The 12,973-nt window shown below is 30.0% G+C and overlaps 1 protein-coding gene across 9 annotated transcripts in view; it reads left to right on the top strand.

The window, feature by feature from the left end:
* LOC126909105 (E3 ubiquitin-protein ligase NRDP1-like) overlaps window positions 1-12,973 on the top strand; it is a 46,318-nt gene that overhangs the window by 25,094 nt on the left and 8,251 nt on the right. For 2 of the 9 annotated variants that reach the window (XM_050691508.1, XM_050691493.1), the window contains exons 1-4: window positions 8,652-8,786; window positions 8,992-9,049; window positions 11,699-11,743; window positions 12,913-12,936. The exons of 1 other annotated variant lie outside the window; for it this stretch is intronic. In XM_050691508.1, coding sequence (XP_050547465.1) covers window positions 8,784-8,786; window positions 8,992-9,049; window positions 11,699-11,743; window positions 12,913-12,936 — 130 coding nt within the window. In that variant the 5' untranslated portion in view covers window positions 8,652-8,783. Of the gene's footprint in view, window positions 1-8,644; window positions 8,787-8,991; window positions 9,050-11,698; window positions 11,744-12,912; window positions 12,937-12,973 lie in introns of those variants that run through there. 6 more of the 9 variants (XM_050691548.1, XM_050691501.1, XM_050691527.1 and 3 more) reach the window with 6 other exon arrangements.

Here is a 12,973-nt window from a genome sequence, read left to right as displayed (position 1 = left end):
TTTGAAACTTTAAATGTTTATATCTAATAAGCTAATAAAGTTATATTAAAAATTCAAATGCCATTTACTATTAAATTAAAAACTCAAACATTTTATTAAATTAAAAATATGTGTTACCATTTAAAAAAACAAAGTTTACCCCCCTCCAAGGCATAAGGGATGAACTTCAAAAGTATTACATAGTTAAAAATTCAAGAATAATGTGTAACTAAAGATAATAAAAAAAAAAAATGTTTAAATTATTATTATTCTGTAAGTAATTGAGTGGGTTATGATAAAAAAATCACCCTGTATATTACACTTATACATCAAAAAACTTCTAATAAGGATATAAATAAGGAAATAACAGTTCATTTTGCATTTTGAATAATTCATCAATTTTTTTAAATTAAACACTATTTACAGATTGCATCGCAGCGTTTTTTATGATAGTGATTTTAATCACTATTAGATTAAATCTATACTGTGTCTTGACCCAACTATGCCACGTCAACACTGTGCTGCTACGCCACTATGCTACTGTTTTTATGTGGAAGTTTATTATCTTTTAATAGTTAGAGCCCTATTTTGCGCTACATTGGTTTCTTGTGAATAAATTACTGTAGAATTTTTTTTTTATATTTAATAATCTATATTAATTTTTTTCATTTTTCAACTACTATAATAATTTACACAGTCTGTTTAAAAACACATATACGTGTATTAAAATAAATTATTTATGGCGTGATATAAACATATTTTTACAGGAATTCCCGTCAAATATTAAAATCATAATATATTATAATATTCTAAATAAAAATTTTTTAGTCTAAACTTAATAAGGGTAAATAAATGCACACAACATATGAAATATATATATTAATTGATAAATGGCTCCTTAGAATTTAATAATTATTAAGTATATTTTTTCAATATACAGAGTGATATTTTTATCATAACCCACTCAATTTCATACAGAATAATAATAATTTAAACATTTTTTTTTTTTTTTTTATTTTTAGTTACATATTTTTCTTGAATTTTTAACTATGTAATTTTTTTTAAGTTCATCCCTTATGCCTTGTAAGGGGGTCAACTTTGTTTTTTTAAATGGTAACACATATTTTTAATTTAATAAAATGTTTGAGTTTTTAATTTNAAATATTTTATTGTAAGCTGACGATTTGTCCGCGCGCGTACGTATATCGAGCATAACTGGTCTTATATTGGTCGGCGACCATCATTATTATTGGTATCGCTTAATCGCGTGATAACGAGTGCGAACACACCGCCTACCTTGAAATAACACATTTCAATAGAATCAATATACAGTACATATAAATAATAAGATTATGACAAACAATTGACCCACATTCATGGCCAAAAATATAAACAATAATTCTGTAAAACATTCTCAGATAAATAACAAATAATTAGAACTTAGAACTAACATATCATGCTTTAAATAAATTACAAATAATTAAATTAATATATAAATAAATAATAAAAATTAAGGTAACTAAATTTAGCAACAAACATTAGCTTCAGGACACTTTAACAATGAACATATTTTATAATAGAGATACAAATAATATATAATACATTACATACATAAAAAAAAAAAAAAAAAACAACAAGAATTTATATCACAATATTTAGACTAGATATTATTATTATCTTTTTTTTTCAAATCATAAGCATTTTAACATAATTTACTAAACATACATTTTAAACATTTTTAATTATTTGAACTTGCTGTACAATTTCCCTCGAAAGGTAATGGACATAATTGACGAACAGCTCGTTTATATACACCGGTTGCTGTACGGATAGTAGCCACTCGTACGACGCCATCAGAACCACTATGAACTTCCATTATTCTTCCAATTGACCATTTTAAAGGGGGCAAGTTTTCATCACGCATGAGAACTACAGTGTTTTTCTTCAAACCAGGACCATTTGATTGTGACCATTTTTTTCGCTCTTGTAACTGATTGAAATACTCGTTCTTCCATCTAATCCATATTTTTTGCGTAATTTGAACCACACGCCTCCAGCGAGTTAGTCTGTTCTCCATAATATTCGTTACGTCACGTTCAGGAAAAGCGGATAGCGAGTCACCTATCAAAAAATGACCAGGTGTTAAAACCGATAAGTCACTTGGATCCGTGGATAAAGGTGTCAACGGTCGCGAATTTAATATGGCTTCTACTCGAACAAGTATTGTATATAACTCTTCATAGTTAAACAGAGCATTACCAATCGATTTGAGCAAATGTGCCTTAACAGATTTAACAGACGCCTCCCACAATCCGCCAAAGTGAGGACTACGGGCCGGAATAAAATGCCATTGAATTCCTTTATTACTTAATTCATTTTTAACTTCTGGTTTAGCTAAAAGTTCATGCACTTCTCGAAGTTGTCGATTAACCGCAACAAAGTTTTTTCCGTTATCTGAATACACGTCCGTACAATAACCACGTCTATCACAGAATCTCCGTAACNTGTCTATCACGGAATCTCCGTAACGCATTAAGGAAAGACTCCGCTGTCAAATCGCCTACTAATTCTATATGAATAGCTTTTGTGACAAGACAAACCCAGATACTGATATACGCTTTAGTCTTAGGCGCGTTTCTTCGCAAACTAGACCGCACAAACACTGGACCAGCAAAATCTACGCCACATTTAACAAAAGCTCGCGCTGGTTCGACTCGGTCCTTAGGTAAGTCACCCATGATGGGCTCAAATACAACCGGTTTGTATTTGAAACATTTGACACATTTTCTAGATATATTTCTGGCTATATTACGTCCATTAATCGGCCAATATCTCAAACGTATATTAGCTAACATCGCTTGTGGACCGGCGTGTAATGATTTTTCGTGTTCATCCAGAAATAATAATTTTGTAAAAGCACTATCAGCGGGTAACACTATCGGATGTTTTTGAAAAAATGATAGTGAGACGGCATGTTTTAATCTACCGCCTACCCTGATTATACCATCGTCGTCTAGAAATGGTCTAAGACGAAAAAGTTTACTTTTACTGGACACTAATTTTGAGTTTTTTAAGTCACACAACTCAGTAAAAAATTCTTCTTGTTGCGCTACCTTCACTAATCGTTTAAGGGCATTTTCAATTTCTGTAGCTTCAACAGGACCATAAATATTAGTGTCACTCGATAAAAAATTTAACTTCACACGAAGACAATAAGCCACAACACGTAAAAGTTTACTTAATGAAGAAAATAATTTAAAAATTTGATTAAAAGAATTATTTTCCGTTGTTAAGAATAAATTAGTAATTACTTTTTCTTCAGACAAATATTCACTTTTAGAAGTAAGTTCTTGAAAGTTACTTGGCCATTGAGTATGTTCCCCTTTCAACCAACTAGGTCCGTTCCACCATAAATCTAAACCTTTCATTTGTGATGGAAAACAGCCTCTTGACACTATGTCCGCTGGATTGTCGCTGGACGCAACATGCCTCCATTGTGAAACAGACGTTAACTCTTGTATTTCACTTACTCTGTTTCCCACAAAATTTTTCCAACGAGACGATGGAGATAATAACCAATTTAATACCAGTGTCGAATCTGTCCAATAAAAATATTCATTTATAAGTAACTGTAATTTTGGTGCATATTTTGACATAAGGCGAGGGCCAAAAGCGCAGCTAACAGTTCGAGCCGAGGTAACGAAACTACTTTTAATGGCGCGACTCTTGATTTTGCACACAATAAATTTATTACTACTTTACCATAAATGTCTGTAGTGCGTGTGTATATACAAGCACCATAGGCTTGCATACTTGCGTCAGCGAACGCGTGTAATTCTAGTTTTTTAATTTTTTCGATGCCAAGAACTAGATTTAATATTATTAATTTGCTCCAGTTCCACACGCATTTTTGACCAATCTTGTTGTAATGGAATAGGTAAAACGTCATCCCAGTTTATTTTTTGCAACCATAACTGTTGCATAATCATCTTGAACCTAATTATTACTGGAGCGATTAATCCAAGTGGATCGAATAGCGACGATATTTCGGATAGAACTAGTCTTTTTGTAAATCGACCAGATATTTTTATTGGTTTTATATTGTATTGATAGCAATCGTTCTCGTGATTCCAATATAATCCAAGGATTTTAGTAATATTTTTATTAGGCTCTTTTACNATTCTCATGATTCCAATATAATCCAAGGATTTTAGTAATATTTCTATTAGGCTCTTTTACATCGTCATCAACTATCCTTAAATATAAAGGTAATTTTCTTAACAATAGTGGTTCATTGCTACACCATTGTCTCAACTTGAAACCAGCACTCTCCATGATTGATATTAAATCATCTCTTAACTTGACCGTCCTTTCTAAAGTATCTGAATCACTTAAGAGATCATTCATATAAAAATTTTCATGTAACGCTCTACAAGCTTCCGGATAATGATCAGCTTTTTCTTCGGCTAGTATTCTTAGACACCCGGTTGCTAAGTATGAGGAAGTCACAACCCCGTATGTGATTGTTTTTAATCTAAATACTTGTACAGGTTGTTCAGGATTTTCACGCCATAAAATGCGTTGGAAATCTCTTTGATTCTCAGAGGCCCAGATTTGCCTATACATTTTTTCAATGTCCGAACAAAAAACATATTTATGCGTTCGAAATCTAATCATTATTTTGGTGAGTTCTTCTTGTATACACGGACCCTTAAATAAAACGTCATTAAGACTTACCCCGTTGACGGTTTTACAAGAAGCGTCAAATACCACTCGTAGTTTAGTTGTATGGCTACTCTCTTTATAAATTGCATGATGTGGTATATAATATGTGTTGTTAGTACTTTCGTATCTCAAAATTCTTTCCATATGATTTAGTTCTAGATATTCGTTTATAAATTTAGAATAAAGATTTTTGAGTTCAATATTAGTCTGCAGTCGCCGTTCTAATGATAAAAACCGTTTTAAAGCTATTTGATACGATTCACCTAGTAGGGAATGATCCTTGAACGGCAATGATACAACAAATCGTCCGTTTNGTCCTTGAACGGCGATGATACAACAAATCGTCCGTTTTCATTCCGTTTGGTATTATTTTCAAAATGCAACTGGCACGCCTTTTCATCTAAACTTAAAATGTTTTTAGTTTTGACCTCTTCTAATTGCCAAAATTTCGCTATCTGGTCATCTAAATTAATTCGGGCGTTTATATCATTTTCAACTACATCTTGTTGGTGTGGTAATACAGTAGTTGTGAGCATAGATGTAGTGAAGCTTGCTGAGATAGGACCGGACACGATCCAACCGAACTCAGTCTTTTGTATAACGGGACCATTTTCAACCGTCTTTATTTGATCGGAATACATTAAGTCAAAGAAAATTTCAGCTCCAATCAGCNTAAAGAAAATTTCAGCTCAAATCAGCATATCTATTCTTTGTGGTGTGCCGAACAGCGGATCGGCCAAAATAATATCTGACGGTATTTTTAACTCCCTCGCATCAATACCCGATTGTGGTAAGAGACTGGTCAGCTTGGGAAGTGTTAAAAAATTCAAGTTTGTTTTAAAATCTGACACGCGAGATTTAATAATCGCTGATACCTGGTGTTTAACATTATTCGGTGATTCGTTTATTCCAAAAACAGAATACTCTACATTTTTTCTTTTCAATTTCAAATAATGGGCCATTGACTCGGTGATAAAATTGTTTTGTGAGCCGGAGTTTAGCAATACTCGGCACACTACCGGTTCATTTTTATTATTATACGCATGTACTACGGCAGTAACTAGCAGTACTGACCTGCGGCTACTGTTGTAATTGCCTTGATAAGTGTGCGCGTTTGTTAATATCGGCTGTTGTAGCGTTGTATTATCTGGCACTTTATTGTCAATAATACTTTCTACGTTATCTGAGTTGCCCACATTATCTGTCTTCGAATTTACGTGCAATAAACTATTATGACCGCGTCCACATTTAGCGCAACGACGGGCCTTACATATTTGTTCATCTGCATGTGCTCTTAAACAAATAATACAATGGTTTAATTGCTTAATTTTATTGATACGTTCATTTACCGTAAGTTTTAAGAACGACGGACAACGATAAATAGTGTGCGATTGTTTACAATAATAACAAGTAACGCTACCGCCACTTGTAAACAATACATTTATTTTACGATCACTTCTTTTTTGAATAAAATTTTTCTTGCTGAAGCTGCGTATATTATTATTAGATTGTAATTTGCTAGACGATTCAATAGCTTCTAGCATTCTAAAACGCGATTCTAAAAACACAATAATATTTTTTAATGTTGATACCTCTAACCTTGGTGATTTGATTTCCCAGCTACGCAAACTTTGTACGTCCAATTTAGATGTAATTAAAAGTATAATTAGTGACCCTCACAAGTCGGGCATTTGACCAAGATTCTCTAGAGCTTTAATATGACCCACTAACGTATCATGAAAACGTCGAGTTTCTTCAGCACTTTCTTGGTATATTGGACTTAAATCGAAAAGCGACTTAGTATGCACTTGAACTAACAACTTAGTATTACTATAACGCTCTTTTAGAGTTTGCCAGGCGATTGTATAATTGTCAGAAGTGGTAGGTAAACACTGTATTACCTTAGCAGCTTCTCCGCTTAATGAAGATCGTAAATAAAAAAACCTTTGCATATTATTGAGATTGTTATTCTCGTTGATCGCTGTGGAAAACATATCATAATACGATTGCCACTCAGAATAATCTCCTGAAAATTTAGGTAGATCGATTGGTGGTAATTTGATTATAGAAGAACCGAATTGACTATTTATAGTATTGGGTTTAGTAGGAATAGATTGAATATTTTGAACGGAACTATCATTAATGCTGATATGATCAGATGAACATAGTTTCTTTATAAGTTTATCGCATTCGGCTAAGACTCCAAAATAAATATTCTCCATCTCCTCTCTATACTTTTCCGTTTCTTCCGTAATTCCCGTAAGTTCTTCTATTTCTGCTTGTACCGATTCATAATCTTGCCACACCTCCAATATTTTATCTCGTCGTAGTATGATTTGACTGGTGTCAATATTTTCTTCTCCACTCTTTCTCTCAACAAATAATACAAATCGTGATAGTTGGCCTTTGAACTGACCACGACGAATGCTTAACTGGACTTGCTCTGCCATAACGTTGATATCTATTCAGATAGTCAATTGTATTACGCGATTACAATAGCGCTCTATTGCATTAAAATCCGAGTGTACTATATAGGGTTTGGAATAAAACCAATGATGTTCCTATTATAACACACGTTACTCGAGTTATGGGCGTTTTTACCGTATCACCAAAAATAGAACGAGATGAGAAATAGAACTAGCGAGTCTATTCATTTACGAATCTCGAACTAATTGCGAATGGCGAACTATACGATAAATAAAGTAATAAAAAAATACGAAACGCACTTAAGACGGTACACTTACGCACTTAAATAAAAAACGTACGACGACGAGCACGGCGATGACAAAACTTACAAAATCAAATTATTTATTAATTTATCCATGCGGCACGATGGACCAAATGTTGCGTCTGGTTCAATCTGTATAATAAATAAATTGATAAATACGAATGTTTATTAATTGTGGACTGTATCTTTTATTATTATTTTATTGTAAGCTGGCGATTTGTCCGCGCGCGCGTACGTATATCGAGCATAACTGGTCTTATATTGATCGGCGACCATCATTATTATTGGTATCGCTTAATCGCGTGATAACGAGCGCCAACAAATAGTAAATGGCATTTGAATTTTTAATGAAACTTAATTTGTTTATTAGATATAAACATTTAGAGTTACAAATTTTAGAGTTAATATACAGGTATAATACATAAGGGATTACAAATACAGGTAGCTAATTGATTTTTTATGACATCGATATTAGCAGATACACAGCATTGTTATTATCAATGATAGTAAAGTACATTGTTGTGAGTTTATAAATACACTAACCGACAATACAGAAAGTACATCTATTGATAGTCAAAATTGACAATTAACACTCCGTGTCGGTGACAGCTATCTCATAAAAAACCAATTAGCTACCTGTATTTTTAATCCCTCGTGTATTATATATGTATATAAACTCAAAAATTTGAAACTTTAAATGTTTATATCTAATAAACAAATTAAGTTTCATTAAAAATTCAAATGCCATTTACTATTGAGTTAAAAACTCAAACATTTTATTAAATTAAAAATATGTGTTACTATTTAAAAAAACAAAGTTGACCCCCTTACAAGGCATAAGGGATGAACTTAAAAAGTATTACATAGTTAAAAATTCAAGAATAATGTGTAACTAAAGATAATGAAAAAAAAAAATGTTTAAATTATTATTATTCTGCAAGTAATTGAGTGGGTTATGATAAAAAAATCACCCTNTAAGTAATTGAGTGGGTTATGATAAAAAAATCATTCTGTATAATGTGTTCACAAAACTTGAAAATTGAAAAATTAATTTTTTTTAAATATGTATTTGCTACTTGTTATTTACTAGTCATAAATCATAAACTAATATAATTTATGTAATTTTTACAATGCTAAAAATACAAATGATGTATACATAGTATAAAAATCATGCTATAATGTGATTCCATATTTCATTATGTTTTGCTAACTATATTTATTTTATTTATTATTAGAAGTACTTCTTATTTATCAAAACGTATAATATTTATATAAAATCCTTAAAAATAATCACTGTTTTACAAAATTTTATTACATCTAATAATTAATTTTTTTATCACATCAAACAACAATGGTGAGTTCTTAAAATTTAATTAACTTATCAATAATTAATAGTAAAATTGTTCTCTTAAAAATAAATAGTTTTAAAAAGATTATTCAAAAATTTTATTTCTACTGAAGTAGTTCATATATTTCTTTGATCATTTATTAGTATAAATTTTTCATGTTTTTTAGTTTAGAGCAAATTTAGAGCTTTAAAATTTTCAAATATGTTTCAGAAATTTCATATTTTATCAATATTTTTTGTTACGGTGTTCATTTCATTTTACATGGAAAGTAAGTATCTTTACACGATAGATACTTCATTTATTATAACTCACTAATTACTCATGAATTAAATATAATTATTGAAAATAAATATTTTAATTCTTTTAGTTACATACTCGGTGAATATTTAGTATTCAATACTTTTAAAAAATAAAACAAAACATATTTTTTCTTTAAAAAAACACAGATACCTGAATTTGTGCATGTTTTTTTATTAATAATGATGAGAGACAATAAAAACCCAGCACAGGAGGGTCGCGGCACAGTAGTGACGTGGCATAGTTGGATCAAGTATAATGATATCTGACAGTGATTATAATCACTATCAAAAAAAAAACGCTTCGATGCAAATCTTTAGATAGTGTTTAATTTTAAAAAATTGGTATATTATTCTAAAAGCTACATGATCTGCTAGTTCCTTATTAATATCCTGATTAAGATAAAGTATGTCGAATTAAAAAGGGATTATTAAAAAATATTATTTCTCATAAAAAAATTGTGTTGATCTATACACTATTCAATAAATTATAGCATTATAAAGTTAAAAATTTTAAAAAATTAAATTGAGAATTATCACACAAAAATAACATTCGGTAGCCATTTTCACCACGAAGACCATTCCAGAGGTCAAATTTTTTTTTTTTATAATAAAGGACATTACATTAGCTTTAATTTAAGATATATATAAAAGTGTCAGACCTTCCGGAACATTTTCAAAAGTCAAAGTTTCATTGTCATTTTAAATTCCCCCCTGTGGGCAGGTTAAGTGTCAAATTTACAAAAAAGATATACCAAATGATAGGTAAAGACATCAAGCATCTAAAACAAAAAAAATAAATTGATATGTGCATTTTTGAAAAAGTTACGGCAGTTTTTAGTAAAAAAAATTGAAAAAATTAGCGATTTTTAAATTTGTATTTTTTTTTGGAGGTTTCCCCCATTTACAGGGAACGATGTCAATTTTTTCAATTTTTTAGAGTAGTGTCTTCGACTAGATACGATTTTTGATCTTTTGACGTATCGTTGAAAGAAATCCGTTCGGTGAGTGCTGAGAAAAAGTTATAATAGACACAAAAAAAACACATTATAGTAAAACCAATACCTTCTCAGCTTCGCATCGAAGCTAAAAAAGTGATATTTTTTAGACATAATTAGAACACATAGCTTTGGTAAAACAAAATTATCTGAAAATATTTAATAAAAAAACATAAAATGTTATTAAAATAAAAATATGTTTAATCTGTCCGGAAAAACTTATAGCCATTATTAACCCTTAAGCAGGCGCGTACCTTTTTTTAACGTTCATAGTCGCGTGGGGGTCTATTAGACCCCATTTCTAAAAAAGTATAAAATATGTATAAAAAAGTTCATTTTTTTAAATTCAAAGACATTATTTGTTACCATATGATATATAAGTATGGATAACAATTAAAAAATAAATTAATTACAAAATTATGTGCATTACTAAAAATTATATTACGAAAAAAAAAAAACTTAATTTTCAAAATTTCATTAAAAATGTTTGGTTTGTCAAAAAAATTATTTTAACTGCATAATCTTATTTTAAAGACGGTAAATAAAAACTTTTACTATTACAAAATGTATTTTTATTGTATTTCTTTGAGCTCAAACATGGCTTATATTTACTAGTATTATGTGTATTTACATTTATCATTTTTCTGAATTGAATTTTTTTATTATGAATATTACAATACAATTTAATTATTATAATACGAGTAGGGTCAGGAGAGGTAAATGTGAATAGTGGTAATTGTAAATGAGGCACCGATAATCAATGTGTCCACATTGCGACGGGATGTATTTATTACATGTTTAGTTCGTATTTGTTCCGTATCATCGAGTAGTAGAAATTCTCAATAGATTATTTATTTTTAAAACTTAATTGCACAGACGGTGGCAGATCCACATAATCCTAATTCCACAATATCATATCAATTATAACATTGCATTTACGATAAAACAATATTTTGAAAAAAATACAAGTCGAAAAAAAAATTATAACGTTACAAGTCGCGTGGGGGTCAATATGACCCAATTCAAATTTGATGGTTATTTTAAGTCATACAGTTTTTTTTCGAAGGTATTTATTTATGAAAATCTATTCAATATTACTATAAAAACCATCTTCTAAATTTATATCTATGTACACCTTTTATGCAATATAATACATCCGTTTTTATTTATGTGGGGATATGCTAGACCACCGCGTGACTGTTTAAGGGTTAATGTTAAATCCTACAGACAACCCTAATTTGAAAAACGCAAACATAATTATATTTTTACAAACGGTTGAAAAATGGATTTATAACAATAATTATAACTTAAATAATAATAAATATTCCACATTGTAATTATTCAGATTAATAATGTGAAAAATTGATATTTTTTAAATTATCTAAGCTTCTATTTACAAATACTTATACTTTAATCTGATTAATATTAATCTAAAACTTGATGAATTTTGGATTTAAGTTTAGGTATTAATATTTGGTGTTGCATATAACAATGAAAACCTTTAATATGTATAGTATTTATTAACAGAACCATTTATAGAGACTGATTTTTTTTTATACGTCGTTAATAAGTTTAGGTGATGTAGCATTTATAAAAACTGATGTTTATTTTGTTATATTACAGTATGTCATTGTGCCAAGAAAGAAATTATTGAATGTTCTACTAATGGTAATTATAATAAGCTAAAACTCGCTTTATACCCTTATATTTTTGTTTTAATGGAACTGACATTATTCGAATTGGGTCATTTACATATAATATATGTCACCTCTCATTTTCATCTCTTCTTTTTTTTTGAACACCTTGAATATACGTTTAGTTTAGGGTTGAATACTAGTGCACAATTAACTACATATTTGAAGTGATACGAAACTATTATTGTTTGAAAGTGATTAAAATGATATTTAAAAGGAATTCATTTACAGCACAGTAAAAAAAAACCATCATAGATACCTTAAATAATAATTATTTAAATTATTTATGTATATGGAATACAATTATTTGTTTTTACGTAGCACTGAGCCCTAACAAAGTTTAGTGGCGGTTAAATCATTTTGTTATGAGAGGGGATAGAAAACCTTTGTGAACATCATGGGAGCTGTGTCCTATATCCTCGAGCTTATTTATTTGTATAACTATACAAATAATTATCAAGAACTATTAGTTTGACACGGTACCGTATATTTTGCGATACGTTTAATACACGGTCACCTCGTCTCTTCCATCAGCCGCCTTTTTACATCGCGAGCCCAGCCTGATTAGAGTACCCGGCTATCTAGATAGGAAGAAAAGTCTATCTACTGGAGCGCGATCAACCACCGAGCGCCGGCGGTGAACGCTCTATCTTGCCTTCGACGTCCCACGTGAACTAACGCCACGCGCCTATTTCTCGCAACGTTTTACTTGTAAGTTACTTTATATATATATATATTTCTATTGCACTAGCGTGTTCGTTCTCAGTTTTTACTATTCTGTTTAATTTTAAATAAATAAATATTCATATACATATATATTTCTTATTTAACATTTTCTTGTGTTTTTTCTCTCTCGGCTAGTTACGCTACATCATTTGTTTAGACGTATTTTTTTTTTTGGTTTCCTTAAAAGGAAAAAAGTTTATTGACACTTTTAACGATTCCGTGTCAAGTTATGCATAAATGTGAAATTCCGTGTATTTTGAATGAACCGTCAATGTAATAAAAATGGGAATTATTGATATACAATTTATAATTTCTTAATACTAATATATAATAGAATACTATAGTAATATTACTCTTAAATTTCAGTACTTTTAGAAATATAAAATAATAAAACAAATGTACTATATTTAATTGTAGATGATAGTGCTAATCCTTTAAATGGTAAGCAAAAAATTACTAAATTTAAGTTAATATTACA

This window comes from Daktulosphaira vitifoliae, unplaced genomic scaffold (assembly GCF_025091365.1).
Source record: "Daktulosphaira vitifoliae isolate Bord-2020 unplaced genomic scaffold, ASM2509136v1 Scaffold_1, whole genome shotgun sequence".
In the NCBI taxonomy this organism is placed as follows: Eukaryota; Metazoa; Arthropoda; class Insecta; order Hemiptera; family Phylloxeridae; genus Daktulosphaira; species Daktulosphaira vitifoliae.
Note: the sequence above shows the minus strand (reverse complement) of the source record. Positions and strands in the feature narration are given on the sequence as shown.